Source organism: Myripristis murdjan, chromosome 2 (assembly GCF_902150065.1).
Source record: "Myripristis murdjan chromosome 2, fMyrMur1.1, whole genome shotgun sequence".
NCBI lineage: Eukaryota > Metazoa > Chordata > Actinopteri > Holocentriformes > Holocentridae > Myripristis > Myripristis murdjan.
This window is the reverse complement of record NC_043981.1, coordinates 8,922,694-8,946,161: the sequence shown is the minus strand read 5'-3', so window position 1 is coordinate 8,946,161 and position 23,468 is coordinate 8,922,694. Positions and strand designations below refer to the sequence as shown.

The 23,468-nt window shown below is 41.5% G+C and overlaps 1 protein-coding gene across 3 annotated transcripts in view; it reads left to right on the top strand.

The window, feature by feature from the left end:
- The window catches only part of LOC115371355 (FERM, ARHGEF and pleckstrin domain-containing protein 1-like), a 70,445-nt gene that overhangs the window by 27,711 nt on the left and 19,266 nt on the right, over positions 1-23,468 (top strand). For 2 of the 3 annotated variants that reach the window (XM_030068692.1, XM_030068683.1), the window contains exons 3-13: positions 4,374-4,478; positions 6,952-6,994; positions 7,610-7,688; positions 10,358-10,455; positions 11,812-11,926; positions 14,052-14,199; positions 15,747-15,842; positions 15,982-16,148; positions 16,351-16,419; positions 17,089-17,164; positions 18,555-18,789. In XM_030068692.1, the coding sequence (XP_029924552.1) occupies positions 4,374-4,478; positions 6,952-6,994; positions 7,610-7,688; positions 10,358-10,455; positions 11,812-11,926; positions 14,052-14,199; positions 15,747-15,842; positions 15,982-16,148; positions 16,351-16,419; positions 17,089-17,164; positions 18,555-18,789 (1,231 nt within the window). The remainder of the gene's footprint in view (positions 1-4,373; positions 4,479-6,951; positions 6,995-7,609; positions 7,689-10,357; positions 10,456-11,811; positions 11,927-14,051; positions 14,200-15,746; positions 15,843-15,981; positions 16,149-16,350; positions 16,420-17,088; positions 17,165-18,554; positions 18,790-23,468) is intronic. The other variant, XM_030068701.1, reaches the window with a different exon arrangement.

Sequence of the window (23,468 nt, the reverse complement as noted above, 5' to 3'; positions counted from 1 at the left end):
TTGTCATCCCCTTTTTCTTTCCCCAGTATTTCCTGTCTCTGTCTTCTGTAAAACTATCCAATAAAACAGAAATATCATAAAACCAATCTTTAAAATAGGGAAGAACAGGAAAATCATGCACTGATGGATGAACTTGCATACATACACTGTATAATCATGTCAGAACCTTCTCAGAATCACGGTTTAAACTCTTAGCAAAGCTCATAATGGTTGTTGATTCTCTTCTCTCTTGATATTTTTAGATTAGAAAGGTCTTTCCCAGGGTCTGGGAGGAGGATAAAAGCGCTCAAGTCAAGTGTTGTGGATGTAAACAACTCTCCAGTCTTCAGTCCAGTGTCCTCGCTGGCTTGGGACCAACGCTTTAGCTCATGCATATTTGTACTTTCTCTTTGTTGTAATGCTTTGAATCCATTCATTCAGTCCACCCATTCATTGCTGTGTGGAGCGTATTCTGTGAATATGGCCAGCTATGTTGATGTTAAGAGATTTGACTCAGTGTTCAAAAATAGCTGAAATTGAGCGCGTCTCTTGGGCTAAAGTTGGCTTGGGATCCTGCTACGCTTTGCTTCCCAGGACTCGATCGGTCTCAACTTTTCGGTCTCTTTAGAAGTCACGAGCAAAGTGTCGAATGCCGGGTCCGATTTGGCTTAAATTTATCCTTTATTTAAACACCAAGTAGCAGCCAGGTTCTTTGTCTGCCAGCAAAATCTGATCCAGGCTCGTGAAATGCTGTCGGCTTCAACCTAGTTTCTGTCACGTTTATGTCGGGCCGCACTTTCACAAACCGAAGAATGTCTTGGTGAAGGTGTTTAGTCTTTGCGGACAGCTGTAAAGAGATACAGTAAGCCTATAGGGTGACACAGCACGTGTTTTGGTGAGGCTGGCAATGGCTATGTTATTGTAACTGGTATTGAATTTTAAGGGTTTCACCACCACTCCCCTAGTGGCATTGCCTTCTGCATTCCTTTGTCTTATATTACTTGAGGAGGAATGCAATATCTCCCCAACACACGGCACACACAGACATGCTGTAGTTATTGGAGACGAGCTTGTTGATTAGAGGAAATTGCTTACGTCCAAAACATACTTGGAATTCCGCCTTGGTCTGGTTAAGCTTTTGCACAAGATAAGCCGTTGTATCCTGGGTATCCCACTATCTAAACATTTCTCATCACTGCTCCTCACTTTCTTGCTCGCACTGTTCCTTTTCTTCCACATGTATGATCCTTTCCCAATCAGGACTATGATCAGTAAAACAAACAAGTCAGACAAAAAGCAAGGAAATGGGTGTTATTGGCTGAAAATGAAAGCAAGGTTGCATCCAGACCAAATCAAATAGATGGTCCCATACCTAATCCCATTTCCTCTCTCTCTCTCCCTCTCTCCAACAGTTGATGTGAAAGTAATGTCTAAGTTAAGAACAAAGAAAGCATAAAAGGAGACTGACTAAACAGCAAGTGTCTGTTAAATCAGACATTTAGCTTGTCGCTTTATGCAGAAACAAACCTGATTGTACCCAAATATTGTCCCATTATCGTCCATCCATGTTGGACTTCACAGTCTTTGAGTTTACTTATGAAGCACATTGAAACCAAGCATTGTTGTGCAGAGGCAATAGAGAGGATGGAACTAATAAAATGGGTGAGGCTACAGCTTGAGGAGGGAAGGAAGAAAGAGAGTTGGGACACGGGCAAGAAAGGAGGCCTTTGATTATTATTTATTTCAGTGTTTATTCTTTTCCTTGCCTTTTTCTCCTCCTCATTCACCTATCTCGCTCTCAAATTCTCCTCTCGCCTCAGACTTCCTCTTTTCCTCTTAACCACCAGTCAGGCAAGATTAACCACAACCCATTTGGATCCCGTCCAAACTCAGAGATCCCTTTAGACAAGACGGTGTCACCTGCCAGTCAGTCTCCTCCCTTCGTCAGCTTTCTCCTATCATCACCCTCTTTCAAATGCACACAGGATGACATCCAGTCTGACAGTCAGCTTATCAAACACCCGTCCAAACCGTCAGTATCACAAACAGACAGCGAGGATCTGTGTATCTTCATTATGTGGCAACAGGATGCATGTCCATCTGCAGAAGAACCGACCTACTGTTCCCAGCTGCCATTGTTTCTGGATGACAGAGTATTGTGTGTGTGTGTGTGTGTGTGTGGGTGTGTCAGTTGGACCTCACAGACAGACTGACCACACGGAAACAGATGGACACACACACACACACACACACAACTACACACACTTGCATACACACGGTAGCCAGATGGTGACAGACTTGGCTCACACCTTGGCCTTGACTGCTCTGATTCCTCTCTTTCTCATTTCTCTTCCCTCCCTCCTTCCACTTTCTTCTCTCCTCTGCTCCTAAAGAAGAAATATTGGTAAAGAAATAGTATTCATTTAAACCTCTGAAGTTGGATGAAATAATATCATCAGAACATTTTAATTCATGTAGAAAGTCTGTGAAAAAAGCTGTCGAATAGTCAAGATTTTGATAGGCTATAAGATGACAAACATAAAAATAATTTTGCTCTTTAAATCATCATGACTAATAACTTTTTGAAACCCAGGACCTCTTGTATTTTGAAAGCTTTTATTTCACCCTCTTAACAACATTCACCTTTTTTTCTTTTTCTTTTTGATTTTTAATGAGGATTTTTTTTTTTTTTTTTTTGGTAATTTGATGGCAATTGCTGGGTTAATGCTAATTTTGTAGTTATTTTCTGGTAATTTTCGTGCAGCTTTATAAAGGTCACAATATCTCGCAAAAACAGACAACATAAAGTCTGCACACACACCTTCCCTTGTCATGGGTGTATTGAAGACCTTGTTCAGGCAAAGTTTTCCCTGCAACTGAACCAAGAAGTTATGTGAGTGTTTACAGTACAGCTGTACTGGGCCAGATCCCCAGATAGACTACTCATCTGTCCGTGTGTGTCTTTGCATGTGTGCGACTGAGTCTCTCTCTCTCTCTCTCTCTCTCTCTCTCTCTCTCTCTCTCTCTCCCTCTCTCTCTCTCTCTCTCAGCGTGTGTGCATGTCTCTGTCTGTACTTTTGATGTATAATTGCACAAAGCAAGAGATCGTGTGTGTCTGGGTGTCAAAAGGAGGAATGCTTGTCATCGCAGCTGCATATGAACTTGACTGGAGGCTGGAGCTGCCTCAGACGCACTTAATGTGTAATAGCATGCTGTAGCTCTTCAGAAGCTCTGCAGACTGAGAGGGTGGTGCCGTTTAGCTTTAACTGCCTGGGAGAAAATTAGTTAGGGCTAAATTTGGGATTTGGGTTCCACGGCTGTCTGTCTTTCAGCTCCACTCTTGGTTCTCATACTTGGTGAAGGGCCTTCCTTATTTAGACATTTTACCATGAAGAAATCAGCAAATTCTCAAGATTTTGCTCATTCCTGCTTGGGTTTTGACTGGAAATGAGAATGATGATATATATAAAAACACAACACACCACACAAAACAATACAAACCATGTATTGCCCCCACCAGGTAGTAAAATCATTGGAGTGCAGCTGATGCTATAATAGCAGCAGAGCTGGTAAACACACAAACACAAATCTACACACACACATTTTTCCTCAGGCAAGACGGTTGTTTTTGAGTGTTACCACCAGCTGATCCCTGGCCTGCGGCAGTTCATTAACCCAAAGCCTGCACCCTAAGCTTCACATTGGGGTCACAGGTCATTAGCTCGTTAAGGGAGGAGAGGCTTGTTAAAGGAGACTGGCATCTGCCAATCAGGATTTTTGAGGTTTATTTTAGTCTGCTTCACTTCCTTACTGTCTTTTCCCATCTTCTGCTTCCTTTCACTCAAATCAGTTACATTTGGAAACAATCAGCAATCCCGAAATATGCAAATGTGCCGATTATGGAAATTGGACAAGAAATGTGTCTTCTTTGTCGCAAAGTGGTACGTGCCTGGTCAGGGGAAATAATTGACTAATTTTCATAATGTCAGTGTATTCCCCTTAATCTGAGCTCTTTTCAATGGAGCGTTATTGGCATGACTGATAAGCAGGGAATGTGGAAGACAATGCGGGTTGTTGTGGTGGCTTAGCGAGCTGAGGCCATGCAACGGGTTTGAGCCTGGCTCTCAGCCTGTGACCCACATCCTTTCCCCTCTCTCCCTCTTTTAACTCTCCTGTCCCCCGCCACTGTGCAGTATCTAATAAAGTAAAACACTTGAACATAACCTCTAACCCTTCTGTTCCATTAGCAGCACCACCCTGATTAGGTGCCGTTTGACACCGTGGCCTTGTCTCTGCTTTCTTCTAATCTGTTCTCTTCTCCTCGCCTGTCCTTTCCTCCAGTCGTCCTGATATCATCATGATTTAATTTTCCACTTCCGTTTGTCTCTCCGCAGCAACGTTCTCCTGGTAAAGTGCTGTTTGACCTGGTTTGTGCTCATCTCAACCTGGTGGAGGGGGACTACTTTGGACTGGAGTATCAGGACCAGCGCAAGATGATGGTGAGGAACCAACCCACTGCTATAATCTTGTTTTCTGTGATGCTGCTCAGCTCAGACGAGTTTAGAAGTCATCGGTTGTACTGTGATCATGATTGATCTTATTACAGGTATTTGTCTCGGTTTTTCGGAAAAGAATTATTTCAGTACCCACCAGCTTGACGGTCTTGTTTTCTCTCCTGTTTTAATCAAACTGAGGTTCTTATTTACAAAATTCAAGTTGCATTTGAAACACACTTTTTTTTTTATTTTGGGATATAGCTACAATTTAAAGGCAAAGCGCTCAGAATTTTAATCGTGTTTGTTGTCACCTGCTTTAAAACCACATGACACTCGCTGACCCGGTTTTGTTGGGCCTGTATGATCTTTTTTACTTTCCCTGATGCTCTCCATCTTAACTTAGCTGTTTAGCTTTCACTTTTGGTTACACGGATGCACATTGCACATTTAAAGGTTGCAAAGAGGTTGACAGACCACTTTGGGACTCTCAGGGGAATTGAAAATGTAACAGTCACTTTCATAGTATAAGATTACATCCCTTTTTTGGCCAGTAAATTACATTTGATCTATGCAAACACTTAAAGGTTGCATTTTGTCCTATATTCCTTTCATCTACATGTAATTGAAATTAATTGCCGAAAACAGTGAGATCACAGCTTTTATATGTGTTTGTTCTGCCTGTTTCAAAGGAAGAGCAGCTGTGCTACTGTCTATCCAGCTGTTTGGCAGTCATCATCTACTGGCTTTAAGCTTTCTCACTTATGCAGATAGCTTGTTTAAAAGGAAAATGTAGCACAAAGAGGACAGTGAGCCCAGATTTGGGAGAAAGAGAACAGATGGAGTGATCCACTTACCTCTCAGCGCGCGCGCGCACACACAAACAAATACACACATGTACCCAGCACACACACACACACACACACACACACACACACACACACACACACACACACACACACGCACACACACCATTGTTCTTAGTGTGAAAAGCCCCAGGCATTAGAAGAATTGTCTTGAGGTGGACCAGTAGAGCAGATGAGTTAATTCTTATGGAATAATGATGAAATTATCAGCACACACAAGTGTTGCTCTTAAAGCGCTAACAGGCACCATATGTACATTTGAAGTCCATCATGAATGCATTACTCCCTATGTTAAGATCCTGATTTATACTGTAACTTTTGCAACACTCTTGAAAGGTTTGAATACCCTCTGGGCAGATGTACAAGTATCACTAAATCACATGGTTGTCAGAGTAGATCCATAGTGTATTCCACTTTATGTGAAAAGACATTACAGGCTTGTATTTTTCATATGTCTCTAGTGTTTGCATAGCACATATCCACTAATATACATCAGGTATTCATGATTACTTACACTGTAGTTCAAGTACAGTATTAAGATGTGGTTTGTGTGTCATTGTATACTAATACAGATAGTGGTGCCATGTATTAGAGTAATATTTGTCCAATCATGCCACCTCTAGAGGCCGATGAGAGCTCAACCTTGCTGATTGTAGATCTTTTGGACAAAACAGAGAGTTAGGGTAAAAGGAATATTGGTCTGTTAGGGTAAAACTTTTTTTTTTTTTTTTTTTTTTTTTTTTTTTTTTTTTTTTTTGTAGATGACAGATACTTTTCACTCTCACAAGGTTCCTGTTGGATTACTTGGAGTATTTTGTCTCTGACCTCTGATTCTAAAATGTGAAGCTGCAAACTTTCAGTGACAAGATAAGCTGCTTTGAATGACTTCTGTGGCCGCAGTGCTGATTGCATTGACAGAGGCACTTGCACGACTAATCTGAAATTTGGATACGTTTATCTGCGCAATGTGCAGTTTCAGAGTCACTCCCTGGTTAAAAAAAAAAAAATAGGCACAGCAGAATAATAACCTCTTTCAGACTTCAATACAATATTAGCTGCTCCCTGTCTCATTTTATCTGCAAATCTTATCTGCAAAGATTTTGATAAATGGAACTAGACTATAGAAACAATGACCATTTTTATTTATGCCATTTATTCATTTTAAAGAACACATTCACTCAGGTTACAACATTATGTCTAAAATTATAACACCAGTAATTTTGCCAGACGCCATTATCACGATTAGCAGTTGACTGGCGTTTTCAACAAGCCAGTTACAGCAGTGCACTTTAAAGCACCTCAGCATCTTAACTGTCTTCACCTACAATGGAGGTGCTAAATGAAATGGAAATGTAATGTTTCCTTATTGGCAATATGCCAGTATTACACAGTCCTTATTTATGGAAACAAATCATAACATGAGATTATGTGTCATTAAATGTACAGCCGTACCCATAACCTTGGGAGTGTTTTATTCCATTTTTGACCTATTGAACTCTACACTATAGAGAACTAGACAAGCCAGACATCTAATTTATCAGGGTGTTGAGAGAAAATCCTCCAGCAGCTTCCTTTGAGGGCGTGATAGTGAAGCTGTGCTCTGTGGTCCGCAGGTGTGGTTGGATCTGCTGAAGCCGACAGTGAAACAGATCAGACGTAAGTAGCTCACACACGCACTCTGCACATCAAACCATTAAACACACCATGTCCGGTGAGGTCCTGCTGTTAAATTGATGGTTTTTATCGACAAGTCCACAGGAGAGGTAGTAGTAGAATTTGATTCTCCTATCTTAAAAAAAAAAAAAAAGTAACACCTAAGCTTGCCACATGACCGTGAGCAAATTTTGTTCCCTTTAAAGCATGATAGTCTAGTCTATTTTGAAGACATATTGAATAAACCTCAGACATTTTTATTTCTCTAAAATGGATATAATGTATAGCACTTTGGAAACGGAAACAGTCATTTCCAGTGCAATAAGAAGCGTCAGTCACACTTACTGAATCTGAATTGCAGTCATTTACTCAGCATTTTCCACTGATGGACTATTCAGAACACTTAATCTTTTCAAATCAGTTTGTAACGGCATATAACAAGGCAGGCGAAGAAGGAAAACCACCATGAAACAGATAAGATTATGTGAGAATATCTAGCCCTCGCTGCAAAGTTGTCTCTCTACTTACTTTCTGTCCCCCGCTGTGTCCTCCTCTCTCATTCCCCCGCCTCTCTTTGCATCTTTTCTGTTTCTCCCTGTCTCCGTTTCCGCTCCTCAGGGCCTAAAAACACCATCCTTCGTTTCGTGGTGAAGTTCTTCCCTCCTGACCACACACAGCTCATGGAGGAGCTGACTCGGTAGGTCCTCTCGATACAGAAACCACACCTATCCGAAGAAGGAAAAAAGCCTCTCGAATTAAAAGACATTTTGTTTTTCTTCTGGTTTTGAGTGTTCTCAGTGCTTCAAGCGAGCGCGGGCGGATTTATAAGTACCATTTATGGTTTACGGCTGACTCCAAACAAAAATCAGAGGCTTTTTGTTAAACAATATGTTTGCATCTTCTCTTTTTTTGCCTAACCCTTTTGTTTCCCATGGTCAGCCACTTACCATTTATAACACATTCATATCCACATAGCAAAACATCAAAGCGGGGAGAATACTTTTCACTAGAGGTTTTTTCCCTGAATCCCAAACAAGAATTTATCTGTCATCTGGGAAACAGGCTCAGAGAAACATATTTGTTGCTTTTGTCACAAGCGGACCAACCAAAAAGAGGCCCTGTGCACTCATCCCATGATTTTGGAAAACAGGGATTTTACAGTAAAAAGACTTAACCTTGAAAAAATGTTTAATGTCTGAGTCATTTTCCAAAGAGGCTTCTAGCATTTAAAGGCTAAATTAGTAAGCTTTAATTTCCTCTATGCTTAAGTTGTTGGGCAGAGTAAAAAAACAACAACATGCAATTACAATCAGACAACTCTCATTTCAGCAATCCTTGTGGAATTATATGCAACAAAATGTATGCCCAGTAAGATATAGCGGCATTTTTTTACCCTGTGTTTATGTGTTTGTGTCATTTCATTCAGCACTTGAAGTTTGTCATTCATCATATAGCCAAAATATAACAGGAAGGATGATTTGACCCTCCAAACCGCATTTTCCCATGATGCTGCACTCCTCCCAGCCGCCCAGATAGACTTACTAGATACCAGCGCCAAGCAGGAAGTGTGCATCGTGCCACTTGCCTTTGATGGGTTCTCGTGAGCCTTAAATGAAAGGCTTAATTTGACAACAAAATATCATCACCACTCCAGAATGCTGTACATATTTTCCACTGCCGTCGGGCGGCCGCTCGGTCGCCCAGTGTACTCCACTGAACTCGTCCTGCGTTGGAGGGAGGCTGCAGCCTCCAGCGCTAAACAGGAAGTGGGCACAGCACAGCCTTTTTTCCTTTGTTTAGCTGTCAGAGCGAACAACTGCACTCAGTGTTTCCTTTGATGGGGAATGCGGGAATAGACAGACAAGAGGCATGGACGGATGTAAGGAAGATTTGTTGCTGATAATATCTCAGAAATAAATCTTCGCTAGATTCATCCATGCCCCTTGGACTCTTTTTTTTTATTATTATAAGCTGAAACTGGCTCATTAATTAACTGCCATCCTACTTACAAGAATTTTGTACAAGGGTATATTGAATACAAAATATAAACTATTCCCAAAGTAGTATAGGTGTTCAAAAACCCATATTGCTCAAATCAAAGAACAGACTGATAGATGGATGAAAACAAGTAAAGATGGGTACATGAAGACAGACAGGCAGAGACACATCAGACCTAAACAGACAGACACACTGACTGAAAGACAGAGTGCAGCGGTACTCACCCATGTGCCCTGGAGGGTTTCCATTCCAGCCAAAAACTACACCGGGTGATTTCACTGATTACCTCACCTTCTAACTAATCTAAGGAAGTAACCTGAACTCACCTTGGGTAGTTTTTGGTTGGGATGAAAACTGGTAGACTCTCGGCCCTCCATGGCACATGGTTGACATGGTGTGCTAACACTGACAGTGCTGCTTAACCTTCCTAACGTGGCCGTTTAGACCATGCAGACTCACTGAGCTTTATGTGCTGTTCTTGTGGAAATGATTACTAAGAACGTCTACTGTGGCATCCGTCCAAGGCACACATGTAGTCCTGAATTACTAAATTAGAACAGAAAAAAGGTTTTGTAACATAATCTTTTAACTGCATCATGTGACTGTTCATTAACTTGAATTTCAAATTGCACATGTGTTGCTTTTCAAACTGGATTGGTCTTGTTGTGTGTGTGTGTGTGTGTGTGTGTGTGTGTGTGTGTGTGTGTGTGTTGATTGATTATTAGCTTGAAACAGGACAATACTATTTGCATCAGTTTGAGTTTTTTCTCATGTATTCATGTTCATGTCTCATATTACATGGGTACAGATGCTTCCGTGTGTGTGTGTGTGTGTGTGTGTGTTGAATCAACACTGTGTTGGCTATGAACTGATAGGTGTTGACTTAGGCCAGCTGTCTTGACACTGACACACACAATCGTACACTATGGCGTTGTCAGTGCCGTTTTCACATTGCGGTGCAACATCATGCCCCAGCAACATGTGCATGCCGTGTGTGTGTGTAAGAGGTTCAAAGCTCCTTATAAGTAACCTATAGAATAATGATTAACAGAAAACAACTGTTTAACAGCTAAGTTAAGGCATCTTCTCAATGAGGGAATGATTATAAGTCAGTGGAAGTTCAGTATCAGCAGTGTGTGTGAGCTCTGGCAGTTTGAGGGTAATTGAATGACTTTTAAACTATTGAATGACTTGTAAACTATGTAGACATTTATAGACTATTTATTAAGCTAATAACATTAGCCTTTCTATCTTCCTGCTTGACATTTTTACTTTCTCACCCTCCCACCCTCTCCTCTACATGCCCCACTCACCCCCTCTCTGTCTCTCTGTCTCTCTCTCTCTCTTGCTCTTTCTCACTCTTTCCAGGTATCTGTTTGCCCTTCAGATTAAACATGACCTGGCCTGCGGTCGCCTCATCTGCAACGACACCAGCGCCGCTCTCATGGTGTCCCATATCATTCAGTGTAAGCACACGACACACACATGCACTCACACACCAATACTGTGTGGCAGAGGTTCTCAAATCTTTTTCGAGCCACATGATATAGTCTCACTGTGGGACCCAGTCTAATGAAAAAACATTAATTTTCCTCTTTGGCTGGGAGAGCAACCATCAATCAACCATCACACACACACACACACACACACACACACACACACACACACACACACACACACACACACAAACACACTCTCACATATGACAAATTTTCCCTTTTCAGGCAACATTGTCTCAGTCAGTGTGTTGCTACTTTTGGTTTAAATGAGTTTGCTTGAAACATTACCAAATAAATTAGATTGTTCTCTATTTTTAATACTACTATTGTTACGGCCACAACCTTTACTGCTTATACTGCTAATGCTACTATTTCCACTGCTGCTTCTCTTGCTACTACCCCTCCCATGAGCACCAGAAGCATCCAAGGGGCCATTTCCCCCGCCCTAACATTAGTAGATGTGTGAGCAGCAGCATCACTCACTGTACCACCTTGTCACCCCTCTTCCTTTATTGTATTATCTTTTCAGTTACACCGGGCACCCATATCCCCTTACCTTCAGAACCAGTCATATTTTACAGGATATTTGAATGAAATGAAGGCCACATGGGCGCCCCACAGCAGCGTGCGGGCGGCTGTCCTCCATTCCTGATCCTTCAACCGTCCCGCACCTGCTCACACGGTTCTTTCAGCTTATCTCTAGAAACATTATTATTCTGCACCCTATGTGGATGATATAGGATTTCTGTATGTGATTCAATCATGCAGACGGAATGCTAGAGACTATCACTTTGTTGCCATGGTGACAGCCACTGCTGCATGTGTGCACCTATGGGTGGTACAGTGTGAGGGTTTATTGCCGCTGGTGTTGAACAGATGGAGAGAAACAGCGGCACACCCAACCTGATCTACAATAGAATGTAATAGGATTGAGTGGGAATGAGGTAGAAATATTGAATTAGAAGAGAAATAGAAATATGACAGTCGATAAAAAGAAGAGACTGGGCTGGGATTAGAGGTAGACAGAGGTATCATTAAACATTTCCTTTTTGCCATGAACTGTTGCATTGCTCCTTCTCTCCTATTCTCCTTATTCTCCTACTCATATCTTTTTAAAACTCTCTCCGTCCCTCATCTGCTCTCCATTTCTTCATCATTATACATTCTTTTTGTTTTCTGAACCTCCTGTCATATCCATATTTCTCCCCAATTTATTCAGACCATTTTTATCCTCATTTTTTTCATACAAATACATATTGACTCTTTCTCTAACTTCTAAAATTACACCTTCTCCCTCTCTCTCTGTCTCTCTCCAATCACCAGCGGAAATAGGTGACTATGATGAGACCCAGAGCTGGCAGCATCTCCTCCACAATAAGTATCTGCCAGACCAGGATGCCCTCAGGGACAAGATCATCGACTGCCACCGCAAGAATGTGTGAGTTGTCCCATGCACGCGCGCGCGCGCACACACACACACACACACACACACACACACAAATGCAGAGACTCACATGGGCACAGATTCAGCTCACAAGGTAAATTGACCAGTTTGACTATACTTGGAGGTAAATAGCACTCCACATGAGTTCACAAGTACATTTATGTGGTAAAAAAAAAAGCTGCTCTATTTTGGTATATGCTGTATGAATGCACAAATGTGTGCAGCAGTGGTACATTTAATGTGCCTCTACAAATAATAAAAATGTGTAGTGTATCCATAATATACCATATGCATTATTTAGTATATGGTACTTGATTATAAAGCACTATGCCAAGAATTAGATGTGCTTCTGTATTTAATAAAACATGCCCATGCAGTGCAGAACATGCACAGTATAGATTTATTCTGGGCTTTAGCACTAATAATAGCTAATTCTGAAAATCACCATGGCAATGCTGTTTACTGAAAAATATTGAGATTATGTCAGCATGAAAAACAATACTGACCTGAGCCTTATTGTGACTGGGGACCAGTTTCTGGGTAGCTTTAAGCTAGATGTTGGGACATACACACACACACACGCGCGCTCACACACACACACATTCACACCTACACACAAAAACATTACACCCAACTCATAAATCTGTCTCCAGCAGAGATGTTTATCTCCTAATCTACAGCTATTTGCATGCACACACGCTGGCCCACTCACAAATCTAATCTCTCCCTCCCACAGAGTTGGCTATCTACAAACAGGCCACTTGGCACACCCTGTATGCCTCTGGGACGCACACACACACAAACACATGGACATAGTTTCCATACTGCTGTTTAAAATATGTGACACAAACATTTCCTCTGTTTTTCTCCAGCTGTAGAGGTAAACATTCCTTTCTCTTTAACCACGGACATAGGCAGCAAAGCAAACTGTTTACTTGTTGATTATTTATCCTGGGATATCCCAGTGGTTGGGAGGCAGCCCCGTGCCATCTCACAGTCATGCTGCACCACATGCCCTCTCTGTTTTGGTGGGCTCCTTCTCCCCTCCCCAGCCAGCCCAGGAAGGAAGTGGCTAATTCAGCAGCCTATACAGGAAACAGGAAGCTATTTTCAGATTTGTCAGGAAGCAAACTTCTTTTGTGGATGATTTCTTTTCACCCAAAGCCCTCTGATCCTGTGGTGCATTTTTCCATTAAATTTGTCCAAATACTGAGTCCTTGAAAGTGATAGATATCTTAAATTTGAACTTATGAGGTCTTTCGACATCAACTTTTTGTTAAATTAAATTTATCCAGCTATTTCTTTTTTTCAAAATTAGTCAGTTATCTGCATCAGATCCTAAAAAATTAGTTAAAAACTGACAGATTCCTATTTAAAACATAACTGTATGGGAGACCAAATATAGCATCCATACTTACCTGCAGCGCTTGAATTTTTTCCAAAATAGTCTTAAATTTCATTAGCATTTGTTTTAAAATGTCTTCAAAAAGCAGTTTATTTAACTCTTGCATCTATGATACAGTAATCATTTATGTGAACATCCAGTTGGGATCAGTCACTTGATATGTTACTGTTGGTACTTGCAAACAATAAAAGATCGCTTAAAGGCAGTGATTTGTTCAGTTGTTTACATATCATTTGGCACAGTAAGCCATATTTTTTGGCACCGATGGCTGTTATTACTATGCTTGTTGCTATGGTGACGGTCCCTGGCGCCCACCTATGGTTGGTTGTAGTGATTATTGTTGCTATTGAACAGGTGGAGATGCAAACATCGGCACTTGGCAGCTTATCTACAAGCCAACAGAGCAGTGAGGGGTTAGAGCAGAGATAGAAAGAAGTACATAGACAAGAGATACATTAAATATTAAGGATATATTAAAATAGAAAGATTGCAAATGGCCACACTCTCAGGAATTAAATAAAAGACCAAAAATATGCAGGCTTAAATTGAACTGGTTGTCTTGATTCTTTACAGATATTGGTTTGAATACAATTTAACTTCAGTGTTTTCATTTTGTTATATGTGTCTCTGCCTCAGAGGGTATAGGTTGTTTGACTGCTGATTGATTGGCTGGTTTGTTGACTGATGGATTGATTGATCTCTCTCCTTCCACAGAGGGCAGACACCAGCGGAGTCGGACTACCAGCTGCTGGAAATCGCCCGGCGGTTGGAGATGTATGGCGTTCGCCTGCACCCAGCCAAGGACCGCGAGGGCACCAAACTCAGCCTGGCTGTGGCACACACTGGAGTGCTGGTATTCCAGGTAAAACCAAAATTAACACTCCTTTTTAAAAAGAATCAAGGTTTGTTTTTCCGTTAAGTTAAGATGTATGGACTTAAACTCTAAAATGGTTTTGCTAAAAGGTTCAGGGTTTAAAACCAAGTTCTGAAATATTAATTCCTGAGCTGAACTTTGTTGTTTTCTTAACTTAAGTTGGCCATTTAAACACTTTCTGGAAAGGGGTATGCATACAGTTCTATTTTGTAGCAGTGGTGTTTTGTGGTAATTGTGGTTTCAATTCCGTGCCTGTTTCTTTGTGGGTCAGGTTTTGATCCCAGTGCAGGTTGTAGTTTTAATTTAATAACATGGTCTAGCACTTAAGCAGTTATGACGATGGATTTAACTATTTATTATCCTTAAAGCACCAGTGGGTTAATCCAGTGGGTTTTTCTTTCACATTCTCCAGTCATGGTGTCAAGTTTTATTGCTGTGGTTTGCCACCACTGCTGAGTGAACTCTGAAACAAAAACTGAGACAAGGTCACAGAGAGCTATTTTAAATGTAGTTTGTACAGCATAAGTCAGCATGCATTATACTGCTGTAGTTTAATGTAGGGCATGCCGTCATGGCTGACCTGACACTTTCTGGCACCTAGCTCAGTTTATCAGGTTATGTCAGGAAACATTCCTCCAACAAGAGATGATAATCCCTTGTTGTAATCCCTAAATCAACACCTATCAGCTCTTTTGACTATTTTTCACAACAATTAGGACCCAGATACACTAATTCTTTGCCACGATTTTTGTCACAAACATTCAAAGAATGCCAGCATCTTGAAAATGTGGCTGATCTGACAATTTGTTTAATTGGTTTAGTAGGTCTTGTGGTGAGCCTCCACCCACACTTGGCAACATCTCAGCCAGGAGAGAAGAATGTGCTGTTTTGTTTAGTTTGTGCTGAGTTATTGGCCCAAATGGGCTGAGTAAGACATGGCAGGAACTAAAAAGTCCTAATAATTGGGTTGGGAATTTCCACTCATCAGACATTGGAAGTTTGTTTTTTTCCACATAGTACAATCAAATACACATATTCTGTATCTGCTGAATGTTGCACTTCTTTGGAGCTACTTGTCACATATATTGAAATATATAGTGAAATATTCAATGCCAAGATGCCGATTTTTTTTTTTTTTTTTTTTTTTTTTTTTTACGGCTGCAGCATTACATCCAATACAAAATATCTAAATGCCTTGTGCATCATTTTATACACATTTGCCTGGAATTCACCAGGACATGTTTGGTATCCTGCGATGGACTGGCGACCTGTCCAGGGTGTTTCACTGCCTTCCACCCTATGTGCGCTGGGATAGGCTCCAGCAACCCCCCGCGACCCTTGTGAGGATAAGCGGTTTAGAAGATGAATGAATGTTTAGAAACCTTGTGATCTCCACTAGAACTTAAAATAGAGTTGTGCTGGTTTGAACAAATTTCATCCCTGCAGCATGCATTTATAATGATGAACCCATCGACAGGACCGGCAGAATGAAAGAAGTTTAGCCATCCTAATGTCCTGCCTTCCGCTTCATGCAGGGGTACACAAAGATCAACGCCTTCAACTGGTCCAAGATTCGCAAGCTCAGCTTCAAACGCAAGAGGTTCCTAATCAAGCTAAGAGCAGACCCAGCTGTACGTAAATACTATATTCCTTTATCTAATTCCCTCCTTCCAAAAATCATGCATGTATCCACCGATCTATCCATCCATAACTAACTTTACTCTCAATCCTGCCTGCCTGTCTCCATTTCTCTGTTTCTGTGTCCTCCAGCAAAATGCCCACCACGACACGCTGGAGTTCGCCATGGCCAGCAGGGACTGCTGTAAGATCTTCTGGAAGATCTGCGTAGAGTACCACGCCTTCTTCAGGCTCTTCGAGGAGCCAAAACCTAAACCCAAGCCTGTCCTCTTCACCAGGGGCTCCTCATTCAGGTTCAGGTAAAAGCAACAGAGACTTAGAGAAGGGAAAGAGAAGAAAGGAGAGCACAGGGGAGAGTGGGGAAGGAGGTGAGGAAAGGCAACCAAAGCAAAGATGAGGGATTTTTTAAATGACTTCTCTTCCTTGCTCCTATAATATGCTTTTGTCTTTCATTTGTTTTTCACTGTCATGCTCTTCTGTCCTTGTGTCCCCTGCCCACAGTGGTCGAACCCAGAAGCAGATCATCGATTATGTCAAAGACTCAGAGTTCAAGAAGGTTCCATTTGAAAGGTGAAGCCACCTCCTTTGATCGGGTGTTTGAATGTTTGGGTTTTTCTGCCCTCGTCGGCTTGAGGCGAGAATGCATGTGTCGACTCACAACAATAGCTCTGACTGAACAGATGAAGATATTGATTTTCTGTGCAAGAAGCGTATTTTGTTTGTGTGTGTGAGCATTTGTGTGTATTGTAACACACCCCTTTGCATATAAATACATTTATATTAATTTGTCACAGTGTTTACCCTTTGACAGGGAATTGATGAAATCTTTGAAAAATACTAATGAATAAATTTTAAGAGGAACAATTGTACTTCAAATACGTTGCTTCCCACCAGTAACACAACGCCTCCCTTGGGCAATCAGCAGTGACAAAATTAAATTTTGCAGTACGTGGGAAACAATTTGTCAACATCTGGAAAAATCTCATGGGATGAGCTTGTAGGATCTTGAGAAACTTGTTTCCCAGGATGAAATGCATCCCTCTAAAAATGCATTAGGACAGCAGCGAGGTTTGAATAAATTGCCAAGTGTGTTTTCAATAGTGTTATTGCTGAATATCAAGATGTATTGTTTTAAACTGTTTTAAACAAGTTATCTTTATGTATTTCATTGGGCAGATTTCTTTATATCCTTATTGGGCGCATATGATTTGAGGAGTCTGTTGTGTCTTCTCCTTTCAGGAAGCACAGTAAGATATTGTCCAATAGCAGCATGTCTCCTCAGTCTTCTTCATTCCGCTCACAAGTGCCAAAAGAGGTAACACACACACACACACACACACATATCAACACCAACAAACACTATTATGTTTTCTTATATAGCCTACAATATGGTAACTTTGGGATGAGTATCACTTGCAGTTTCTATGTTCTACTTGTCTCTCTTCTTCTTTTCTGTCTATGAGGGTTGCGCACATTCACATGTATGGTCTTTCATACTCACTGAGCTAGAAATGTTGTTGAGTCTTTACAATGTCTTTATTAAATAACATTTATTTTACATTTAAAATTTGTACATTTGTATTTTTATCCTTTTTGAGGCTCTGCATGCCTCTACAGTTGCCTAGAAACACCCAAGCAATTACCTAGTACTTCACTGCTCATGCTATAACCATCTTAGTACTAGGGCTATTATTACATTTTTCTTGCATTTATTGATTACTATAGGACATTAAGAAACAAATGGGTTCAGCTTCAAATAGTCAGTCTATTAAGCTACAGCTGCTGCTCCAATCACGTTATCTACTACTTAAAACACTTAAATTACTGATTCAGCTACTTCAAGTCCTGTCTTGTACTTTAACTATCTACCTTTTCAAGCTGAAGAAAGCTAATTTTCTTCAGAGAATTTAGCCTTTTCTAGTTTATTTATATTTTTCTTTCAATCTCAGGCTGTTCTGTGGCCAACAGTACATGACTTGGGTTTTTCTTTGTAGCTCCCAGGAGTGAGTGTGAATGTTTGCAACTCACCCTGGTTCTGCAATGAGTCCCCCAGGCTCCTGCTGTAAATAAGAGTTTGAAGACAGTATCCTGTTTAGATTAGAATGCATTTGTTTTCAAGTAGCCTGGTTTAAAATATGTTCTGTGCTAACCAGTGTGGTTATACAAGACAGACATCCATAGGTCCTAAATAATCTGTAGGAGTCTTAAATTAGCTACATTTGATGCCCGAAAATTGTTTTTTCAAGAATTATAGGTCATATGTTTTACCAATATGCTCATTAATTTAAGTAGTGCAATTGACAGTTTCTTTACCTCTGGTCATATTAAGTTAAGTAAGTCGCATATAGAGCCAGAATGAAATACTTCCATAATGCCCACTCTTATTTCCCAATGTCCTTTTTCTTCACTAATTGTTTTTGAATGTTCAGTTTGAAATACCATGTTTTCTGCATTTTCTTGTTAACCTTCTGTAACAAATAATTATTGGTATCAAAAAGTCTTAAGAAGACTAACACTTGTTTATTCTGAAACATGCAGATATCTAAGAATGGCTTATCAGCAAACTAGCCTCAGTCATCCAATCAAAAGTTATTTTTCTATCTCTTTTTTTTCCCGCCTCTCTTCCACTTTACTCTACCCCCACTCCATTTGCTCCTCCTTCTTCTTCATCTCCTCTCGTCCCTCTTTCCCTCCCTGACCTGCAGAGTGCCATGTCTGTCCCATTAGCAGACCAGCCCGACTCTGCTGGAGTGGGCCACAGAGCAGACGCTAATGGTTCTTGTGATGAGCCACCAACTGCCACCTCCACCGCCAACGGCTTCCACGACACACTGCCAGCACCAGGCTCAGAGCCAACCCAGTCCCGACAGAACCACCAGGCCACCGGCTCAGCACCAGACCAGCTCCTCAACCCAGGTCCAGCCTGCAGGGCAAACAAAGGCAGCAGTTCTTCTATTCCTTACATAGACTGTAGCGACATAGACAGTGAATATGATGTAACTAAAGACATGAGGGCTACCAGGGGCCATGGCAATGCAAATGACAGCAACGATGATGAATCTAATGTGTATAAGCGTGGCCTTAGTGCTGGAGGTATTGGTAATGGCGGAAGGGTGGCTGGGAGTTTGTTTGGGGTGGTAAATGGGCTTTACCACCCCAACCCCCAGGGGTTGATGCAGCAACAGCAACATCACGGTGTAATGCAGCAAGGAATATTGGGTAATAGGAACAGGTTGGATGAGCCTCCAGTGTCAAACAACAAGTTTAGTATGAGTCACGAGCTAACTGACGATGAGATTTTGTCCAATGGTGGGTCATTTCATGGCCACCTTCCACTCCACAGCACGCTGTTGGATGAAATCTTTCAGGGCCGAGACAAGCGAGGTGTGGCGGCAGGACGCCCGTTGGGAACCGGGACACGTAGCCAGTGCTCCAGCCCCGTGATTAGCAGTTTCCACCAGCGGACCAACTCTCTGAGTCACGCTGAAATGGTGAATGGCTATGGTCAGCCGCGCTCAACCTCGCGTTGGGATGACAGCGGCCATTATTTCAGCAAACGTCCTGGGGGGGTTCCGGTCGAGGCCCCCACTGTCCCATCCCCTTCCCACCCTGTGCCGCCAAATCACTATGGCAGCTACTCCCCTATCACGGCTAACCGAACCCCGTCACATCTGACCAAACCATATCACAATAACAACATGCGAAACCGCTCTGATACCGACCCATTTATTCTCAGCCAGCTGACATCCACACCCATTCGGCACCATGACCCCTTTCGCTCTGGGTTACGGGCAACCTCCATCCAAGCCCCTTCTTCTGCCCCAATGGAGCGAAGAATGGTGGTAGCTAACGGTAACCATGGGGGCAACCTCATGGTTCCGGGACAGGCACGGTCCAGCACTGTGCAGCGGCTATACGGGCGGCGCGGGAAACCCGGCAGCAACCCTGCGCATAGCAACCTGAACCAACCAGTCCAAATGATTGACGGGTCCACTAGCAGCGGCACCGACACCAGTGACACCGAGTCAGACACCGGCAGCAGCGCATACAGCCAGCCGTTAATGTATGGCAACCCTGCCGCCGTCAGTTCCCTCAATTCGGTCAATTCTAATGGCATGAACGCCTCCCCGCTGCCCCATAGCAAGTTCTCCTTTGGAAGCCTCCAGCTCGAGGAGGGGGAGGATGGAGACGGGGAGGAAGAGGGGTGCTACCGCTTCAATGAGGAAGATATAAGCGGTCGTGTTTTCAGCTGTTGAAAAAGGGTGGACCCTCATTAGGAATGAGGAAACATCAGAAATGTGTAGTTGTGTTGCAGAGGGATTGTAACAATTCCAGAATATACTATGCTACAAAAAATGCAGAATAAAACTGGTTTTGACTTGTTGGAGAAATATAGAATGTAACTGAAAGCAATTCTATCTACCACCTATATACAATAATGAAGACTGAAAAATAGGTGCATTTACTGACAGCAAAAGACGATTTAAAAAAAAAAAAGAAAGAAAGAGAAGTAAAGAATTTTTTAGTTTTGCTGTTCACACTGGGCATTGGATAGTTCAAATAAAATAAGTTAAAATGCTAAAATATATTCTATCAGCTGTGCTCCAATTAGGGTTTGTCATATTTTGAAGTGGAGATTGGCCTTTGGCTGACTTGGTGGGCTCTTTCACTGTAAAACGAGAGGCCTGCCCTACTTTTAGGTCAATTCATTAGTCCATGCCCTGCAGTCTTTTGATTGTTGTTTTCAGATCCCACAATCCCATTATTTTGTACTCAGCAAAGTTTATGCAAATCTCTTGGCGAATTGCTGATTTCTCTAACCTTAAAGACATGTAGAAATGTTGGGTTAGTCGTTTGTCAAAGGGAGAATCCATTAAGTCTGAAATGCCCCAAGGCAATCCTGTTAGCTTTGTATAAAAATCTGTTGAAGAATCAGTGTAGACAGCGTTTTAAGGAAACCCTTTCTTGCAATGTGCCATAACTTATGAACTGTATATTCAATATAGAGGTAGGTGTAGATGAATAACATAGATTATGTGGAGAAGTTAAAGAAATTTAAAGAAATACCTTTGACATTTTTAATTGTAGTTGGTTGTTTTTGTGGGAGAAAATGTTTCTACAGTTGTTCCTCACTTTCCTTAAAAATTTGTTAGCATTGTTAATATTCCTCCATGTTAAACCAAGGAACACTGCCAGCTGCAAGGTAACTGTGGAAGACTAGAATTCATAATGTGAAGCTGTAACTAAGGAAGTTTTAAGTTTCTGGTGAATGCAGAGATATTGATTAGTTTCGTTACGTGATGTTGAGTGTGAAACATGTTGATAACCTGTCCTGAAAGCTGTTGAGTCGATTGGCGATAATGCCTTCCAGTACCACTATACCTAAACAAGACTATATAAGTAGTGATGAAGTGTTCCTACCTGTAGTTTCTTATGTAGCATTTTCTTTGGTTATTTGATTGTTGTCTTGTGCAATAGAAGGGCTGTAAGGTTTTAGGGGTTCATTTTGAAGATCTCTAAGGGTTTAAAGGGAAACACCATGTCTGCTAAGAATTTCATGTGATTCCTTTAGTCTAGTGTTGGGAGACAGTTATTAATGCTCACAAATACTCATTAGACACTGCTAGTCCATGGCGATGACATATGTATTCTTGAATTCAGCGGTATTTCCCTTTAATTGTATTGTAGAATCTCCTTGGTAGAGAATGAATTGTATAGAAGAACAATGTGTTAGCTTTTTTGGATCTGTTGGAAGAGAAATGCTGTACGTAGAGACCGGCCATGCTGCCTTCTCATTCAGTTTCATGACAAGTCCAAGCTGATTTCCTTTTCTTCAGAGCACTTTTTTTTCATTGTTTCATTCGATTTCTGTCTTTTATGGGCAATTTTGCACTGTTACCTTTGATGTCGTTGATAGAGACTTTTGTAGGACATCCTAGGGAAGTAAAAGCACTCCGTTCCAAGAGGTAGAGATATAGAAGAAAAGACGTAATCAAGAGGCCTCCACATTATCCTCAAAAAATACATTATCTGTGCTGATGCTAATATCATTGATTGGTGTGACAAGTGAGTGAGAGTAGGTCTCTGGTCCTCTTCAGTTTGTCTCTCTCTTGATCTTTCACTCTCTTCCTCTGTTCCTCACTTTCACGGATTTACGACACACACACACACACGCAATGATGAAATTACCCAAGACGTCTGCCATCCTTTTACCGTCCCTTTACACACGTCCATCCAGCTTGCTGTCTGCTTTGCTTGGCTTGACCCCTGGCATGCACTACAACCACGTGAGAAAAAGATAGCTCATTGTTATCTTTGACTTCCTTTTAAATGCTGCTTTCACTGTTCTGTTATGATGCCGGTTAGTGAAGGTTTGCTGGCCTTCCCATCGCCATCACTGTCATTTGCTGGCTGTCCACTCACTGCAACGCTGCTCATATCAAGAAAGACATTCTTTGTTTTTTTTATTGCAATAGTGAATTGGGACCAGCTGCATTGAATTGGGTTGTACTGTTCGCTATTTACCCACTAGATCTACTAAGCCCCACATATTCCTTTTACCATACTGATTTGGATCTCTTTTAGTGCTTCAGATGCTTAGAAATGCTTTATTCTCACTGTCTGTGTATAAAAATACTGTTTTACATTGAACAAATTTAGGATCCATGTTGATTTCATGAACCTTTTATTGGGTGAATGCATGCTGCAAGATTTCTAAGACACTTCCTGAAGAAACCTTTCTCAGCCCAATTTCCTTCAACAGAATCTGTGAGAAAGCCTCTGTGGAGAAAACACCAATGTTGGAGTTTTGATTTGACTTTCTAGATTGTTTTGGGGTGACTTACTTGAGACTAAATCTCATTAGTACCTTATCATATACACTCTGAAGCCAGTTGACAGCTTTTTTTATTTTTTGTTTGTTTGTTCCTCAGCAGAAACAACCCTGACTGTTAGCAAAGCCATTGCAGCGTTCACGCTTTGTAAATGCACTGTTTTTAAGCATGTTATCTATCAGTGGGGGGACCAAAATGCACCTCACACTGTTTTCTCACCGTTTCCTTTACTTTTCCTCTGAATGCATGATAACCAGGCAAGCAAAATCCCTGTGTTTCTGTCATACTGCTCTGCTCTTTTCACTCTTGTCACTCACTGTCTCTGTCAACATGCTCAAAATGGTTACAAATATTTGAGAGGCATTAGGTGCACCTAAAAATGTACAACTGTTAATTTGATTTAATGTGATTCATCAGGTTTTTGGAAGTTTTCAGTTTTTCAGACTTAAAACTCCCCTTGCTGTTTCCTTTTAGTGTTTCTTATCACTTTCCCATAATGAATTCAGTGCACCTTGGTTTTTTCAAATATCAGATACCATTTTGCGTGTTGCCCTGGGTTTGCTCACTATGCACAAGGACAAAACAGGGCCGATTCAACTCCATGGCTCTTTTCGTGGAGAAGGTGGGTGGAGGGTAGACGGACACAAGTCAAGTTAAGCTTCATGCATAATGTAAGTGTTAAAACAGATGGGTATGTGTGAGAGATCTGGCGTTTTGTTTTGTTTTGCAAAGTGTGAAAGTTGGAGTATTGGCAGTAGTTGGATTCACATGTAAACACACACACAC